Raw genomic sequence first — 19,262 nt, 5'->3', positions numbered from 1 at the left:
TAGCCCATGACCAGAGCTGGAGGAAGTCTCACCTGATCTCTGAAACAGATCTCAGAAAACTTCCTTAACAATTTCTGCTTCCTGCAACTTTGACCTAATAAGTCATCTCTACTGGGATTCAGTTAGACAAAAAGTGTGGGGTTTCCAAAATCACTTCTTTCCAACCACTCATGCTTTTAAGGAGCCTGAGGACTGCTAATCATGAAAGCTGCTTGCCCATAAGGAATTTTTTTCTTAGTATCACAGACAAATTCAGGCTAATTCTTATATAAGATTTTTTTTTTTAATGCAAAATAAAGTTATAGACTATTTGATAACCATAACTTTAAATAAAGTTTCCTTTCTGCTGCTGTCTGGTTACTCTGTAAACAGGCTGCAAAGATTGTGCACTGCAAGAACTTCACTGTAGATAAGCAGAAGTTCTCGCTGCTTTTTCATTATTTCTACTCATGTCAGTGGATCTTGGAATAGGTATTTCAAAACAAGCCCCAGAGATGTACAGGTGGCACTTGAAGCCTGTTCACCCGTTAAGAGATTATCCAGCTGCACACAAACTGGCAGCCTGTTGACCCTGATAAGGCTAACGAGCTGCAGGGAGAGCACTCCACTGCTCCTTCTCTGCCTGCAGGAAGCCACTAGATAGCAGTATAGATGCAGAAAGCGAGGCAGATTTTACTAGTTCTTCCCAGCATACTTGGATCAGCTGGATTTTGGGCGGCTTTTTTCAAGCCCAGTTTCACTAAAGAAACAAAGCTGACATAATGCCACGTTCACCCTCTTCCTTCCCTAGTCACCTAGAACATGCTGGCCGATTCTGTTTTGAAAAACGTCATGGCAATCGGTAGCTGGATGAATATCCAAATTAGTGCCCCAGATGGGATTCAGCTGCTCCCTGCAGTGACATCAGCTGAGCATTGGCTCAAAGTGGCTTTGTAGGTGCCTTCCAACAGCACCATTCCATTCCATTCCATTCCATTCCTTCGTGCCTTGTCCAGTCCTGAATGCCTTGAGTTATTCCCACCCTATTACTCATCTTTTCGAGTAGAACTTCCAGAGAATATCTTTATCAATTGGTCAGAGAGAGTTTAAAAAAAAAAAAAAAGAGTAAAAAAATATTTGTTGGAGATGGTGTGGCAGATCTTTAGAGTCCTTTCAAGTCTGTCTTTGCAAATAGAAAATCTGAAGCTGGGGAAATAAATAGAGGGGTCTTCAAGCAGAGGGCAGAATCAAGGGCAGTGAAGGGGTTAGGAAAATTTAGGAAAAGACAGAGGTAGAGATTAAGCCAAATGTTTAGGACTGTAAAAGCACAGAACTTGTTCTTGCTGCTCAGCACCACAGAGCAGTAATGGACCTTAAGAAATTCATACAAGGGCAAAAAAATATATATATGTTGAAATCTCTGGTGGTAGTACCATGCTGAGTGTCTTGGAAGGGCAGAGAAGGTTATTATCCAGAAGACAGGAAGAAGCAATTGCAGTACATAAAATCTGGAAATGGAGAAATGATACTTCAGTGGGGCTCACTCAGCATCTCTGGAAGCTATAAGATCTAGTTTTCTTTCTTTCCGCTCATTGACCCAGAGTCTCCATCAGTCAAAATGTTCCGTTTTGTGTTGTTTCGCTGGATTATGATACAAATCTTTATAGGTGAGTCTTTACCCAGTTGTTTGTGTGCTTGCTCAGAAAACAAAAATATTGTAGTATTAAAAACAGCAGTACTTGTTTTTCCTGTGTATGTATGCATTACAGTGAAAAAGGTTGTAATTGTTGTAATTGTATACAGAAATTCAGAATTTCAAAAGTTTAACTTAATGAGTTTTTGCTTTTAAAAAAAAATTATGTGGTTTCTTCTGTCTATAAGCTTGGTAAGTTTCTTCTATTCCCCTAAATTATCAATTTATTTACTACTGCCAAATACTGCTTGTTTTGCTTATCCATCTCTCTCCACTATGTACAAGCCTGACAGCCTGAGCCATGGAATTGAAATATTGACAGAATAATGAATGCATATACATGATAAAGAAAGGATTTTCTGAAACTCGGAGGGCTGTCTGCTGCTTGAACTGCGTACTGTCATGGAAAAGCATGGCTGGAGATTCCTCTCCTTCTAAACCCAAACTTTCGGTGCTCACCCATCTAGGATCTGAATCCTAAAAGAAATATCTGTCAAAGAATAACTTGGGAGACTGAGTCCTGCAAGTGTTGTTGGTATCAGCTGCACTTCTGCATGTATATTTAGGCTTCAGAAATGCAGCATCCAAATTGCTGAATGTGGCTCATGAAATGTCAGGTCATCAACTTTTAGTGGGACATGAGCTCCTAGTGAGAGATGTGCTTGTAAATCACTGAGGCATTTCAGGAAATGTTTTAGACAACTAAGTACTAACCGGCCAACCTTTGCCAGGATGAACTATCCAATATACAAATAGAACATTTACAGCAGCTGCAGTGTTTTAAATCACTGTGAAAAATAGTGGACAGGTTTGGTTAATGGTGGAAGACAGTGAGGGGCAAGAAGTGATTCATTCCCCATGGAGGCATGACAACACAACCTCCATGGTGTCTGCTGCGCAAGTGGATTTTTGCCAACACTCCTGTAGCCCAGGGAATTCCATACATTTGCAGTCTTTTACCAGACTCAGCAGAAGAAACAGGAGGCCTCTTCCTTTGTCATATCTTCATTCTTAACATAAATGGGAGTTACTGGCCTCCATTTGCTCTTATTTTCAAAAACTATTTTGTATACGGAGCTACTGAAGAGTGAGAATGGCTTTTTGTTACTCTCCTCTCTTTAGCCCAGCTCCATGCTAAGAATGGGTAATATAAGACTCTGGGAATCAGCAGATTGGCAGTTTTAGCCTTTAGGCTTCTTTCTTGTTTATCAGACATTTTCTTTGCAACTTCATCAGTACAAACACTTTAAGGAAAAATACAAAAAATAGGACCGATAGGGAAAAGATGTCAAGTATCTTCTACATAAAAATGGAAAAAGCTATTCCTGAAATATAGATCAAGAAGAAAAAATCATTTTTCAACCAGCTGCCTTGACTGGAGGATGTATGTTTTTGTCCATCCATTGACCAGTCTACAGGATAGAAAACCATTACAGCAGCAACTACTGGAGTTACTGCTTAATGCTATCAATCACTGAGGACTGTTTCAAGAGAAACTGCATACAAATATCTGTGTATATATATATATATATATATATGATCTGAGCAGTTATGAATACATTACAGTTTTAGAAGATATATTAAACATCTGGAGTCCATTTCTCTCTCAGTTGGGTTAAGGATTTAGAGTGGCAAACCTCGCTGACTACAGTGGGACTGCCTAGGCACAGCTGATGCTCAGAGTGCCTTGGGTCAGATCTGGATGCCTAGGCAGGTCATTGCTGTGCACGAGGGCAGGATTCCTCTTACAGTAAGACTAGTGTGTCACAATTTAACAGTCTCAGGAACCTCTTTCTTAATTTCAAAGACATTTAAATTCAATCCTGCTTACTATTTCTTCTGGAAAATGTGTCTGTGGAAGAGGCTGCAGCTGAGAAGGAAATTACTTAGTCTTTGCAGATGTTCATACTGTTGAAACGAGGCTGTTGCAGTACTGAAGCTTTCCCTCCTAACCTGCAGTGAAGACAGATGCTAGGAATGCTAGCTTCTTAAAAGAGGACTTGAAACTGCAAAAACGATAACTTCCTAGCACTGGTACTGGTGCGAAACTACCCTGGAGACACTCTGGTGCCTTGTGTCTTCCTTTTTTTTTTTTTTAAAGTAAGTTCAGGCCTTTTCTTCTTTTACAGAGAAGGGCAGGCAGATTTTCATTTGTTAAAGAGTTCCTTAACGAAGCTGCTTTGGCACTGTGCAGAACTGAGATGAAATGAGAGCAGAAGATAAGCCCCTTCCTCCTCAAACAGTGGTGATGTTAACTCCAAGAATAGTTCAAGCTGGTCTTGGTTTTATACACATCATTGTTGTGTTGACTTGAAAATATGTGTTAACCTGCTCCAGAAACTAACTCTCTGCTCCTCTATGGATACGTTCAAGGTCAACTGGATGAATTATTTTGTTCTGTTGTCACATAAAGAGACTATTTCTCTATTTGTTTTGCTGTAACTAGGCAAATGAACCTACCCTTTCCACAAGTAAAACAAGCAGCCATCTTGTAAAGCCTTAAGCCTTACTTGGAAGTTCATTTTCTGGCACATCCTACATTCATTTCACCGCAAAAGCTTCTGCCCTTCAAACCATATTGCACATTGTTTTGTCTGCTTCTACTCTTTTAGCATTTGGAGCAGTGGAAACCTGAACCAGTCAGCTTATCTTGCCAATGGGATAAGCAATAATGAAGCTGAAATGTCATCCCGATAACAAGTCGTGAGGCAGCCTGCCACAGACTAAAACCTCACCTGGGGAATAGTCCGTTAAAGACAAAACAAGAGAGACATGGACACAATTGGAAGCATCTCTGTTTGCTATCTGGGAGTCATGCCAAAAGAAAAGACATTTAAACAGCTGGCAAAATAGAAATGTTTGGCAAACCAGTGTCAAAGCTGTTGATAACAGCAGCAACTGCTGTTAGTCTCTCTTTGGGGTGAGCAAACTGACCAGGAGATATCAGATCTGTGGGATGATCCCATTGCTGCAGCAGAGGACCAGATCTGGATGTTCCCCAGGTCCCTCGGTTCCTGCTCCACTGTATGTAAATAATAACACGGGAGAAAAGGGCAGCACGACAGGAGGACCAACACATACAGGATGAATATGAACCAGAAGAGATTTATCCCTGTATGTAAACATTTTTTGTATAGTGCCTTTCATGAAGAAGAAATCCCTTTTAAGGCAATCTGGGAATTGCATGGGCAGTTAAGGAGGAACAATAGGCAGCAAAGATTCAAACCAGATGCTAAAGTGTGTATTGGCTCTAAACACAAAGTAAAGCTGGTCATGACGAGTAAAAACACAATTAAAATGTGTCTATTCTTTTAACAGTGGTTTAACACTTGCTGTTAAAGTTCCTGTGTACACGGTGCTCTGCAAGGTAACTGAGATGGTGGGGCTTTCTCAGGGACAGAAAGCAGTGCACTATATGAGAATAGGTTCCCTTGGACAGATCCCTCTGCTCTGCCAACTTAATTAGGCACTAATTTCACACAAGAATAGGTATTCTGGATCCTGCTATTGAGTGTGTCAGGGAAAGGCAACCACGACAACATTTTCTGTCTGTTTGAAGAAGCTGATGGTAGACTGAGAAAACCAGATGTGTTTCATATCAGGTTTCTGAACAGCTTTCAAACAGTCTCTTAGAATAGGAGCTGGGATGGGAGCAGAATTCCCCAATTCCATTTGCACAGGTCTACTCTGCGCCTGGGCCATCAGCAACAGATCTCAGCTTTGGCCACCGCATATTTGCTGTGGGAGATGTGTTTTGGGAGCAGCTCTACAGCAGCTGGCTGGGGCCAGAGCGCTCAGTCCTCCAGCAGCAGCAAAAAGCCAACACTTGCAAGCTCCTGGTTGATGCCCATGTTGCCCTAGGCCATCAGCTGCTACAGGCTCCCAAGGAAAGCCTGTGGGATCACAAGAAGTGGGCATCCTGCAGGTAGTGGTTTTTCTTTTCCTGCCAAGTTGTGCTGCATAGGCAGTCTCACATCTGAGCCCACCAAAATTCCTCACTCATCTTTCTTCTTCCTTGACAGTGCACACCACATCTGAAACTGTTGTTAGAGGAATAATAGGACAACCTGTCAGACTGCCTTGCTTCTACCAGGTGGCACGAGAGAAGGACGTCTCTGATATGTGCTGGGGCAGAGGCCCATGCCCAAATTCAAAGTGCAATAACAAAATTTTGCACACCACTGGGAATCGGGTGACGTTCAGAAAATCTCAGCGGTACAATCTCCAGGGCTATATTTCCTATGGAGATGTGTCTCTCATGATACGGGAAGTGAGGGGAGAAGATGCAGGTACATACTGCTGTCGCATAGAAATCCCGGGTTGGTTCAACGACATCAAACAGAACATAAAGCTGGTGGTGGCCAGAGGTGAGTTTTGGGGCCTTCTGCAGGTTTTTGGGCTCTGCCACACAAGGTTCTGGTCCTTCTGTTTCTGTGAGAGGGTCAGGGAGTGGGTGGTTGAAACGTGAAGGAAAAAAAAAAAAAAGCAAACTCACAAATCTGGGAATTGGGAATTGTTCTGGCTGAGGCTTGCTTTCTCCTCGTTAGACAACCATTTTAAATAGCAATTCTCCCACTTCTATTCACAATACTTTACTAGATAGATACTTTTCATTCACTTCTCTTTTGCCTTTTCCCAAAGTCAGCTGTGAATGCTCTGATCCAGCTTTTCTCTTGCTTACGATTTTTCCATGCAGCACACTCAGTGAAGACAACAACAATGAGAAAGATTCCTACTTCTCCCAAACGTTTCAGAAAAACAACTCTTGCTCCTCAAGCAACCTCTGGTTTTCAAGGAACAACAGAAGCTGCTGTCCTCGTGACGACCGATGTCCCCCTAGCAGCAACTGCAACCACCGAGTCTCCAGCAGTAGAAATGCTGGAGACAATTGCTTCCACAGTGTTTGATGTGACACCAAGTGAGACTTTTCCAGAAGCAATGGTTACAAACAGTGCTCTCCCAGACTTTTCAACTGGTTTCCAAGCAGCTGATGTGAGGACTGAAGATGATGATGTGTTCTGCTCAACAGAGCCCATCCCTCTTCCTGAAGGTACAAAGAACACTGAGGGGCAAGAAGCGATTTGAACACTGTATGAAGAACCCCCTAAGCAGTGATCTTTACCAGAATTTGTATTTATTTTGTTTCAGTGACTACTGAATTCCCAAGTATGCATCTGACTACAGACAAAACTGAAAGGGCCAACACTTCTCTTGTGATGGAAGATGTGCCAACTGTAGGTGAGTACAATAACTTTGGAAAGTCAGAAGTTGCATATTCAGGGAAATGAAGATGTCATTAAAAAAAATATTGACTATTCTTAAGAGTGTAACAAACATTTATCGAGAGCTATTTATTGCATCTGGCAGAAATAGGTATCTGGGGTCCACTCAGAAATTGTCAGAAATCAGGATGAAGCAACAGATGAGAAAAACATGTTTTCAAGGCCTCTAAAGGAAGTAGATTTTGAGTCACTCACTACTGTTGGGTATCTCAGGTCTGAGTGAGGTTAAAAACTGCTCTTTGTCACCATCCAAGCTGAATTGTCTGATACCTGATTTGTCATCACTGTGAATCCACTGAGCTTTCCATTGCAAATACTCTCTGACTGTGGTTGGCTTTGAAACTCACTGAATATATTTGGCCAGATATGGCCTGCAGGCTCAGCTCTCCAGTGCCCTACACGTGCCCTTGGTACTGACAAAAAGCAGCAAGACAATTGCCACAACTAACAGTCATTTCTTCAAGAGAAAAGGAAATGGGATACGAAATCATACCATACCTGAGAAATGAACAAACTTGCATGAAGTTGCACGCCATGTCTCTCAGTCAAATATAAATGCAGAATAGCCCATGTTATTCAGGTGTCACAGCCTGCCCACCAGATACCTGCAAATGGGGATTTTAAAAAACGAATGCTAAAATTCAAGAACATATCATATTCAAAGATATATCGTATTCAAGGACATATCAAGGATATGTCATGTTTACCTGTTAAGAGAGAGCCTTTGGTTTCAACTAGTGCCAAGAGTCTCTGAACTCTTAGAAATATAGTAGTTAGGTTTTTGCAGGTCTTCTTTTGATAGATCTAGAGATTTAGAGAAGAAATAGAGTTTAGGAAACCGTTCCTGAATGCCCCTGGAGAGGGCTTATGAAAGTGACTTAACTGATCTCTTGAGCATTTGTGAGCATTTCTCAGCATTGTCTTACTTCTCATTTTTTGATATCATTCTGGATAATTCCTATGTTCTGTTGTTGTAAATAGAGAGTTTTGGAAAGAGTCTTACCTCCAGGATTCTGGGGGCAACTTAAATTGTCACTGTGGGCTAGAAAGAGCCACCATAAAACGAGTCACAGCAAACTATATATCACGCTTACTGAGTAATGAATGTTCCCACACATGCAATAACTTGCGTCATGCTATTTCTGAGCGCCAAACCACCATGATGTGTGAAAACGCTGCAGCATAGTTAAGCACTGTCTATTAATAAAAAATCACATATTCCTGCATGAGGATCATATTATTGCAGTGTTTCAGAGGTACTGAAAGGATGCTTGAGAATTAGAAAAGAAGGTGGATGCTGCCCAGTTTGTGTTTGATGGAGGCACAAGTGAAGACCAGGCAGAATCTTGCCTTTTTTTTTGTCAGATATTTTCTCATAAGTATTTGCCAGACAGTTTGGCAAACTGAGCTCTAGGTTAGTTGTTTCCTGCTGACCAGGCTCTCATTTAGTTTCTCTTCTGTCTTTGTCTGCCTTTCCTCAGCAATAACCTTGCCAGTGCCAACCGCACTTCAGACACAGGAGACAACCGTTGGTCCTTCAGGTATGGAGAGGAAACACCAACAGCTGCTGCCAGCAACCAGGCTGCAGCACACTGCCAGAAGGCTTAATTTTGAATTGTGAAACGTGTGTCCGAGTGAGATATGCACTTCTTGTGTATTTGGGGGTATTCCCGCTAAAGTACTTACACTATTTTTTTTTTTAATTATTTATTTTGTATCAAATGGAGAAAGTAAGAGAAAGCTGGATGTTGTAAGACAGGCATAAGGCAAAGTGCAATGTTGGCATCCCCCTGGGATTTTCAGAACTTGCTAGGATTTTATTAGATGTATTTATTGTCAGCCAGAATCTCTTTTCTACTCCAACACAAATTTTTATTGCATGCGTATGGGCTACCTATGCCCTGTCCATGTCTTTGATAACATTCAAACACATTATTTGGTACATGGAAACAAATCAGCTCAGCTGTCATAAGGAAACTGATCAGAACTGAAAAATTTGGGGGAGATTAGGTTATTCACTGAAACAAAACAAAACAAAACCAGAAACATTTGCTTAAATTTGTAGAGATTTAAAAAAAGAAAACACACCAAATTTCTTCTAACGGGATTATTTGTGACCAGCTGATCACCCTCACTGCCACGTGACGTTCTGGGAGCCTCATACATACAGCATTTCCTTTTCTGTGGTCTTGGAGGACATAAGCATGCTGCATATACATGCCCTGGCAAATGACTCATCTGGTCCCCATTACATTTTGCTAACATGGGGGCTCCGTGGTAGTTCTTTTGTCAACCTCTTGAAAGTACTACTCATCACAGTCTTTCTATACATTAGGGTATGCCCTAATGCGTAGAAACTTTCCTGTCATAAGATGTGAGCTGTGGTTTTGATTCACTAAGCTGACCAACTCCTGTTTTTAAGATGCCATTAAGCATTGGATGAAGAGCTCCAAATACTTAAATACTTCTGTGTTTCATAGCTTGTCACAATGAGACAAGGCCCAAGCCAAGATTAATCTTTCTGTGACTTTAAATTCACTAGCCAAAGTTAAGGCGATAGGATCATAGGACAGCAGCAGCAGCAAAGTTTGCTGCAAGATTTCTTGAGCATTCATTTAGTTCATCCCTATATCCAAAGCTTAGAAAAACAAGAACTGATTCCTTTTTAATTCCTTAAGATTAAAAAAAATAAGGAAAGAAAAGAAAAACAACATAGTTTTCATAGACCTATGTTAAATATATGGTAAGTTATCTGAATATAAATATATTTCCTGTGGTTTCTTGTACTAATGCAGCTGTCAAAAGCAATTACATATTACTCTGACCACAATTAAACCTTGGCAATTCCTCCAGTTAGGCTCGTACCTTGTTTACTACCCATGCTTTCTGCTACATCTTGTGCTTACAGAAGTTAAAACTCCCTCACAGGAGATAAGTTTCTTCTGTCTTACTTCACGGGCTATCCCTGGAAGCCTTCTCTTTCCTTGATGAAGACTGATGTTTCCCGATGAATGCCTGATATGCAGTTTGTGGCTGAAACAGATTGTTCACTTCTGGTTGCAAGACGCTTTATTTCTCCTACCCAGGGCCAAATTTTGCCCTCCTCATTCCTTGATTAAATCTGTGACAACCACAGTGGCCCTCACTCCTTCAGATGACTGTGCCAGTAATGATTTCCATCTCTTTTGTTTTCAGAGACTTCCACAAGTTCAGACAGCAATCCTCAGAAAGTTGATGTAAAACTTCCAGTAAGTTTCAAGAGTGTTTGATTAGAAGCCAAAAGGACAGCAGGATGTGCTAGTGATTTTCAGTGCGTTCATACTAAATGGACAATATTTGCAAACCAGTAGCTTGAACTCTTGTTTAAAGCTCAAGATTCATCTCCCTCTTGTCCAGTGGATAAAGCCGAAGCCTGTGAGCACCCCACCTGTATAGCACACTTCAAAAAAACCCTCATTCCCCTCACACCTCGGTATGAGAGGCAGTGTCCTCAGGCCATGACCAGGCACTTGGGATGGTTTTTATGCTTCCCTGTCTCTAGCTAAGAGAAAGATGAAGGTGACTAAGCTGCTAGTTTAGATACCTTAGTAAGAAGTTCATGTTAAGTGGGACGAATCTAGGCTCAAATGCTTCAGAGGCAGATTGATTAAATATTTAACAAGAAATTAACGTTGTTTATCATGATCATAGTGATGCATTTTCTCCATGATTTGTACAGCCAAGCTCAGAAAAGTGTTGCAAACTCCAGCCCAATACAGATATTTCAGAGCTCTTAGCCACTACAGCAACCTACTCCTGCATGAATAGGTCTGAAGTAGACATGCTTTCACAGACTTTTCAGTTTTTCTCTTCTCCTTTCCAGCTATCCATCTCTGTCATTCTCAGCGTAACTCTCTTAGCAGTGTCCATTCTTTTGATATCAATGCTGACATCATTGCTTTGGAAACGTAAGTATCCTTCAGCACCTAAATTTTAATGTTTCTAATGCTGGCCTAATGCACATGTCCTTCTGTATCTCTGATTAGTCCTCTGGTAAGATCTGCCATGGACCCTGTGACAGTACTCAGTTAATTTTATGGGAGTTTTTGTCCATGCTCCAGGACTGTGTCACCACAAGCATGAGGAGATGGTGGGGAGGCAGCAGGCGGAAACCTGTGCAAAGAACCCGTTCACGGGTCACAGTCCTGACCCATCTTGCAGTCCCTTGCTTTTTAGTGATGTGGTCCCATAGTCTCCTGGAATAGCTCCTAGTGGACATTGGTGCAACTGAAAACAGAACGAGGTCCTATCTTTCCTGCTTAGCCCACAGAATTTTTTGTAACTTGCTATCTTTGCTTATGAAAACGTTTGACTGATTCAATAGAACTCTAGGTATCTTTCTGCCATTGTGACACTATTATTTTGCTTCTAGGTAAACACACAAGGAAGTTTATATTAAAAAGGTAATCCATTTTGTCATTACCTATCAAAAGTTCCAATGTAATTTTTATTAGAGGCAGAAGGTATTTGCTGCTAATTGTATGGGATGTGATACTGGCTTGTGGTGCTGATTACCAAACCTGTGGTTCGAGCAAACTTCAGACAACTTCACTCCAGAAAATTAAACAGTGGTTCCTGGAAACTGCTTATATGAACAGACATCAGAACACTGGAGAACTTTAGCAACTGATGCTTTTTGCAATGTAGTGACCCCAGCTTAAGGAAATACCTAACCTGCATTATTCTTTGATCATATACCAGGGCATGAGTCTAGTGGAGTTGGTTTGAAGCAATGAAGAGGTAAATGGTTATGGGGATTGTAAAGCCAAACTTTTCTCATCTGCTTGTGATGGCTCAGAAAGAGAACGGGGGGTTATGGACAGTCCTTCGTGGAGTGGTAATTCATGCCAATACACACACACAAATAAAGGGCCCAAGGAAGGGCACGCTGCAACAGTGTGAGAAACCAAAACTTTCACCAGTAGATAAATCTTGCAGCCCTTGTGGGGCCACTGCACCCTGTCACATCCTCCTTGGGTTACTCAGAATTATACACAGTGATATCAAGGACACTATTTCAATGGAGATAAGAAATATGTAAGTATGATGAATCAACTGGTGCAGGTGTGCCTAATAAGCTCATGTCTTCTGGCTCATCTGGAGAGAAGGATTTTCTCTAGACCGACCACAGGTTAGCCCAGCGAAGTATCACCCCCTTTGCCAATAACAGATACTATTTTAATTATAGATGCCGCCCCCCCACTGCATACCCCATCTAGGAGATAAGGACTGGGGGCCAAGGAGGGGATCTTTTCTGAATCCCATAGTGGTTATCTAACGCCTGTCGTTATAAGATCTGAACAGGCCTTTCCTATCTGTTAGACTAATGCAATCAAGGTAAATACTTCACGGGTGTAAATTAGTAGGCATTGTACCATTGAAGTCAATGGACTCAGTAGCTTATGGTATCTGTTTCAAAGGGAATTTGCCAATGTTACAAATAAGAAAGGGTGCTCTGAAGCTTTTCCTCCATCCATAGCGATCTGTGCTTCTCACTGCAGCCTTAGACCAGCTGAAGATCTTGAGAAAGTTTTCAGTGGTGCTGAAGGAGAAAACAACGTGTTTGTCCTGTGAAGAGCTCCTGCATCGTCTGTAGACACTGTGGAAAAAAAAGGATGGCTGCACTGAAAATAAAAAGGGCTTGTTTCAAGCTGCACTGAGAGATGCTTATGAGCCCTCAAAATATCAGTGGCTGTAAACCAAGGGCCAAGGCTTCAATGTGAAAATTTAAACTCTTTGCCATGTCACCTTTAAAGCTCACTGTATAAAGAATCTTCTTTCTGAGGTGTTTTATGCATTATTCAATGGTGTTTCTGGGATCTGTATTCTTACTAACACCACATTACAGAAATAAGTTTGTTTCTCTCTGTGTTTTACTAATGCTCTTCCTGGAATACAACCTATACTGTGAGGAACAGAAGAGCAGAGAAATAACAATGAATGCTGCTTAATTTTGAACTGCAAATAAATAAATAAAAAATTAGCAAGTGCAAAGCTTCTTATTGCTTTTATATAATCAAGAGAAAAATTAAGCCACAAGAATTTTGTGAGTATAAATAAAAAATGCAGATGACCTAAGGGTTACTAATGCTGCCTGTGATTCAGCATGTTTGAATGACCCTTGGAGACTACGTTAATAAACTTTGTAATTTACCACTAGAAATTGCATTTTCTCTGCCATATCCTAAGGCATTTAAACAGGAGTTAGTTATTCCCCAGGCACTGATGTGCTATCTCAGCTCTCCAAAGAAGGACTGCCGCAATTCCAGCGGTGGAAAATGGCCCAGAAGTCCAACCTCAGGGAAATTTTTCTGTCCTGTCCCCATAGACCCTGCATACCAGTTGTTTGCAAATCCCCATCTCCCCCAGCAGTGTGCTGGTGGCCTGCCTGGGGGGGTCAGTGCAGTGGGACTGACTCTAGGGGCATGCTTGGGAGGGATCACCTATGGGATACACGGCAGAGCTTTCATTTATTTCACTGGGGTCTGCACCAGCTTTGTGCCAGTGACTGTGGGAACAGCATGGGAGATGGTTCAAACCCACAGCACCATTTGTTGCCTCCACTGCGTGGAGTTCACAGATCCCTGCTACAGCTGTGCCACGCCAAGACAACTTGAACCAAGAGCCCGCTGCGGAAACAGCACTTGAGCAGTGTGGCAGACCTGGACTTCCCCGTCAGTCACGCTCAGGGCTGTGGTGAGACTTTTTGTCTCCATGGCATCTTCTCCTTGTCCACGCAGTGGCTTGCACAGCAGGAGTTTTGGGGAAGACGAGGAGTTTCCTCTCTGGGGTCCTGCTTCATCTTGCATTCAGCACCCTGCTGGGCACCCTGGTCAGGGGAGAGAGAATAGACTTCCTGAACAAATCCTGCACAGATCTGTAAGGAATAAAAGGGGTGGTGGGGGGGGGGGAAATCCACACAGTTTTCCTTTAAGAGAATACAAACAAAACAGCATTTTTTTTTTTTTTTTAATGAAGCCAGCAAGCTCTTCTTTGCAACTTCTAATTAACAGGATAGCAGGACTGGGCCTTTTTTTTTTTTTTTTTTTGGTGGGTATTAATTAGCTCTTCACTGAAGACTTCTGTAGAGCAGGGCTGGCCATTGCTGGGGAAAGCTCCTGCACATTTGCTGTGGTGCTGGCTGGATTTGGAGGCCCTGTTCTGGGGAGCTTAACAAGGGTAGAAGAAATAGGAGCCAACAAAGTGAGTTTGATCTGATCAGCCATGCGGAAATGCAGCCCAGAGATGCTGTAAGGAGGCTTTAAGTGTAACTTATGTTGCTGAGTGCTTTTATTTATCTTTTTATCTACCCCAATTACTTGAGATTGAGGTTTGGGTTTGGAGTGGCAATTGCAAACAAGGCATCTTGGAAGGGTTACATTTAAATGAAAATACATTGAAGTAATTTCTGAGGAACTGACCCTGGTTGTCAATATATTCAATGAAAGGTTAAAGGGAGCCTTTTTGAAATGTAGCTGGAGGAAAAAACAAACAATCACAGTTTTCCAAAAGTAACAGAAAGCCCAGAATGCATTTCTGGGGCTAGTGAAGAAAAACTGCATGAAAGCAGCAGTTTTTTAAAAAAGAAAAGGCTGTCAGAGGGTATGTCACTGGCACCAGGAAATGTTAGTCTTTATTTTTGAAACCTTCACCTTGGAAGGCAAAGAAATGCACTTGCATAAACCTAAAGCACTGCAGCCAAGAAAACCCTCCTCGTAAGCAGCTTGAAACAAGACCCAGAGAATAAGCTGCAGAGCCCGATGGTGACCAGAGCTTCAGGCAGGCAAAACTTTGAGAAAAGCAACCTGGCAGCTGCTACAGGGCTTGTGCTGTTGTGTTGTGGGGTGCAACTTCTCCCGAGAGCTGTTTTGCTACAGGTGCTGGTACCTGCTGAACTCGCCAACGCTGATCTCCCTGCCAGCTCTGCCCATGCACCCACCTTCACCCTGACTTCCCAAACCTTGTGGAGAGCTGCCAAAAAGCAAAGCTATTTCCTTTAATTACGCGGTGCATCTCCACAAAACTCCAGTTCTCCCAAATCTGGCTTCTTCTCAAACTGCAAAGAACCAGGACCTGAAATCACCCAGCTTTAACGCCTCCCCCCCGTGCTCTTAGCTGCTGGAGTTATTGCAGTGCTTACAGGCTTGCACCAGGAGCCTCTGGCTAGACTAGAGTGGGTTTTAATTTGTTCAGAGTCAGTGTCAAGCCTGAATGGTGTTATATCTGGGGAGTCTGGCTCTGCTCCATGGAGCAAGATGGTTAATTAATGAAGGATTTAGCTTTTGGTCTGAGTAATAATTTTCACTGGCCCCTGGAACTTTGTGTACAATTGTCTCTATCAAAATGACTGATTAAATTGGGTGAAGGAGGTCTGACATGAAGAGATAATGACTGAACTGCCTGATTAGTATGGAGCAGGTACAGAAAAGAAATTAAAAAGGGGGAATCTGAATGTTTTGGACATGGGATTGGCTAATGGAAAAAAAAAAAGAACAACATGAAGAAACACTAAAAAAAAATAGGCAGACACTGAGTTAGGAATACAAATCCTTTAAAGGGAAACCCGAGGAATGAATTAAATATCATTCTGAGATTAATAAGAGACTCTCTTAATAGACTTTACTGGAACTGACTGCTCTGATGGCCCCTTTCCATCTCAGCAGCACATTTCATTATGTCTCAGGGTTTGTTTCTTAGTCTTAATTTGCTTTTCTAGGCATTTTTAAGGTTAATATAAATAAATCTCTGGGTTCCAAAGGTGGAATCTAATTGGAGCTTAAGAAAGAGCAAGCAGAAGGGAAGAGTGTGTCTGAGTACATAGGAAATTAGAAATAAGAATAAATAGCATCATGGGACTTGGGGAAAGAGCAAAGACAACCACGTAGTGTGAGATGAATGCATGAAAAAGTGGAAAATTTTAGCCTTCTAGAAAGAGTAAGTGGGACATGCTGCTGCAGACGTGGCAGCAGATGGCAAAGTTGAGCTGCAGAGAAACAGCTGGAGAGCTCAGGAGCGGCTCTAAGGGTGATGCAGACTGGCTGCCACCAGCCAGGAGCTCACCTCCTGGCCCACACTGCCTCGTGCATCTTCTAGGAAACCGATTTCCTGCAAGTCTCGGGAACGTCCTGGCTTCCTTGTGCTCCTGAGGATGCACTGGCCATGCACTTCTTGGTTTCTTCCAGCTGGGAGCAGTGTGGCTTTGGTTTCTCTTGCTAATTTAAAACATAAAACCCAAGAGTTAGCTTTTCTTGCCATCACACCACGGCAGCAGTGACCCAGCAACAAGGACGTCAGCCTCTCGCCACCCCATACATTACCTCAGCATCCATTCCCTCCTGCTGTGAAGCTTTGAGAAAGGGTGGTGATTTTTGCAAGGGGCTCTCCAAATGGTCAGGTTTGGGAATACTCCTAGCCGAGAGAAACAGTGAGTTTAGAGGGGCTCCTCCTGCAGAGAATGCTTTGGTAGGAAGGCTCATCTCCTTACCCTTTGACAGCCTCAACTTAAGAGCTCCCACTGGTTTGAAGCTGAGGTATAAGGCACAAGGACACTGGAAAAATGGATGCAAAGTGGAATGAGCTAAAAGAATCGGAGGGCTTGGGGGAGAAGGTGTTGGGAAGTGATCTCTGGTATCAGCTCATTGACTTTCTTTAGTCTCTGAAATACCGACCATTCTCCAAGGGGAAGGGAAAACCCCCACTTCCCAAACTGGCATTTTTTTTTCTTTTAAGAGGGAAAGAAGCTGCATGTTCTTTTGTAACTTCAAAAAATATATATATTTTTATATATAGGAAACATGTTTTTGTATGTAGGAAAGGGGAGTTTATCTATTTACTTCTTATTTTTATTTTTATAAGTTTCTAGGAAAAGGGGAGTAGGGTGGGTAATCCAGACCAGGGAATAAGTCCTGTCTATAGATATGCTTTCTAAATCAAAAAGTACAAAGGCTTGGCTGTCCTCCCCCATGTACTGTTGTGTGCTCAGTGTTGTTGTACTGATGTTAGTGCATCTCAAATCCTTGAAGATAACTCCTTTTCATGCTCAGATTTACATATAATGAAGATTCATGGCTTCAAATTTACTCTCAACTGCCAGAGCTGGTGTCATTCTTAACTAAGCCATCCAGTAGTTAATACACATCACACAATCATCTGCATATTTAATGCGGGGCAGAGAATTTCTATGGAGAAATCTATAGCTTTTAATCCAGTGATGAATCATTTATGGGATTTTGGATTATTCACTTTGCACTGAATTAAGTTGTCTCTCTTTCACAAAGTGAGACCCCCCTGACATGGTCTGCGTCACAGACCAAGCTTCATGGTGATGTATGTTGCTGGGATGAATTATTTATTGAACGTTTTAGATCACTTGCCCAGTGGTGAACTAAGCCAGTTAATTTTAAATCTGTTCATATCCATTCCTAAGCACACAAAAAGGATTTTATGTACATGAAATTCATCTCTCATTCTTCTTCCCTGTCTCTCCAGTGCAGTGAATTATCTATGAAGTTTGGGTTGTGCTGGTTTTGGATGTAGCCAAACTTTCCCTCAGGGGAGGCAGCAGCAGTGACGTGGCCTGGGGGACCTGTGTGTCCAAGCCAGTTTTGGACCTGGAGTGCAGAAGGTGTTCGTATGAGCCCTTCAGGGCTTGGTTATGTCCTAGTTTAAAAACCATGGATGGAAATGATTGCTATTTCTTAGCTTGTAATGCACATGGAACATTTCTCTTGAGCCCCAGGGAGCTGTTCAGAGAACTTCTCAATGGACCTTAGTGTGGGGAGTGGGGAAACTCCTACAGACTGCCATGATCAGACCTCTGAGCTTTCCTTCAAGGACAAGGGGAAATCAATCTCTCAGTAGAGAGGTGAGATGATGCTTCTTTTGAATTTTACTTGGTGTTTTATGCCCTTGGTCCATTATCTAATGAAGAATATGATGAGGTAATTATGGAAATACACAAATTGCAACCTCATGAATACCAAAGAAATTCATGATGATCTGTGCTAAAAGAATGCATAAAAATGCAAATCATTTGTAAATGAGCAGCAGTAAATCTTGTTAATATTAATAACTTAGAGGTTTTAATTGCATCAGGTCTGGATGGATTCTAACCAAAGCCCTCTGAAGAGACATTTTTAAGACTTTACCCTGTGAACTGTGTACCATGAGGTCAAGGGGAGCTCTTCACTTGGCTCTGCTTGGTGTGTGGTTACACTTGGCTGCTTCCATAGTCAAGGGAGGAAGGATGGCACTGGTCCAGAAGGTGTCCCAGCCCACCCAAGGGAAGATGAGCTCTCCCTTTTGTGGGAGAGCCTCAGAACTCAGTTGGCCATTGCTAGCTATGCGCAAGACCTGGACCCATGTCGTAGGGACTTACAGTATAAGCTTTGTGTCTGTTGTGGCTCTTTGACAGTACAGTTAGGTTAAATAGTACTGTTGGGAGAAAATGTCCCAGGTGTATAAAATATCTTTCCCTTGTTAGAAATGCAGACCTTGCTCTAACTGGACCAAGTTAAAATTAAAAGTAAAATTTTATACCAATTGTGTTATTAATAGTTAATAGTATACAGTAGGCTATCAAGTGAAGAACCCTCATAAAGTGAATCATATTGTTGCTGTAGAAAGCTAGCTTATCAGCTCTGGGCAAGGATGTCATAAACCTGCTGATTTATACCAATTTTCTCATTCTGCTGGCATTTCTGACAGGCATGTTCCATGGCAGGCCTCTGGTGTTAAGGGCTTATTCTGGACACCACCAGCATCACTGATGTGAGCATCTCTATGGGCTCTGTGGTTGCTGTATCACAGCACAGAGGAAATGGTAGAGAAATGGAGCCTGCAGAGGATTTAAAATTTGCAGAAGCATGTTAAATGAATCAGTCATAAAACTGGAACGAGAGGCCATTGACAGTGAATTTCAGTGCTGTTTCTTAAGCAACCTTCTCCTTTCTCTAGGTCACTTAATTTACGAAGCTGGGGAATGAGCTCACCCCACCCACGCTTGAAATGCAGGTAGGGTACAAGTGAAACACCGAGGAAGGATGAGTGCAAAGGCCACAGCTGAGTGAGCTGGAGATACAGATAGGTGATGTTTCAGAGACCCTGCTTTCCCCTGGAGCCTGCTCCTCTGTGGGTGCTTCCTTCAGACAGACTTCATGGGGAACAAAAACCCTCCAGTGGTGATAAGAAATGGAGCTAGATTATTAAGCCTGTTGAGAGATGCCCAAAATATATGTATGGATTACGAAGCCCAGGGAGGTTCTGTGACA

General features: G+C 42.2%; 1 protein-coding gene across 2 annotated transcripts; it reads left to right on the top strand.

The window, feature by feature from the left end:
- Positions 1-1,216: 1,216 nt before the first annotated feature.
- LOC310881582 (uncharacterized protein) lies at positions 1,217-12,985 on the top strand. Of its 2 annotated transcripts, XM_083799031.1 has the most exons (9): positions 1,224-1,646; positions 5,695-6,039; positions 6,369-6,722; positions 6,821-6,910; positions 8,436-8,495; positions 10,150-10,202; positions 10,817-10,901; positions 11,366-11,396; positions 12,495-12,985. In XM_083799031.1, the coding sequence occupies exons 1-9, from the start codon at positions 1,598-1,600 to the stop codon at positions 12,565-12,567; spliced, it is 1,140 nt and encodes a 379-aa protein (XP_083655157.1). In that variant the 5' UTR covers positions 1,224-1,597; the 3' UTR covers positions 12,568-12,985. The 2 variants fall into 2 exon arrangements, with proteins under 2 accessions (XP_083655158.1, XP_083655157.1); XM_083799032.1 differs by lacking the exon at positions 11,366-11,396 and having other exon boundaries at positions 1,217-1,646.
- Positions 12,986-19,262: the final 6,277 nt, after the last annotated feature.

This window comes from Anser anser, assembly GCF_964211835.1.
Source record: "Anser anser genome assembly, chromosome: 14".
Lineage (NCBI taxonomy): Eukaryota > Metazoa > Chordata > Aves > Anseriformes > Anatidae > Anser > Anser anser.
This window is presented reverse-complemented; position numbering and strand designations above follow the sequence as displayed.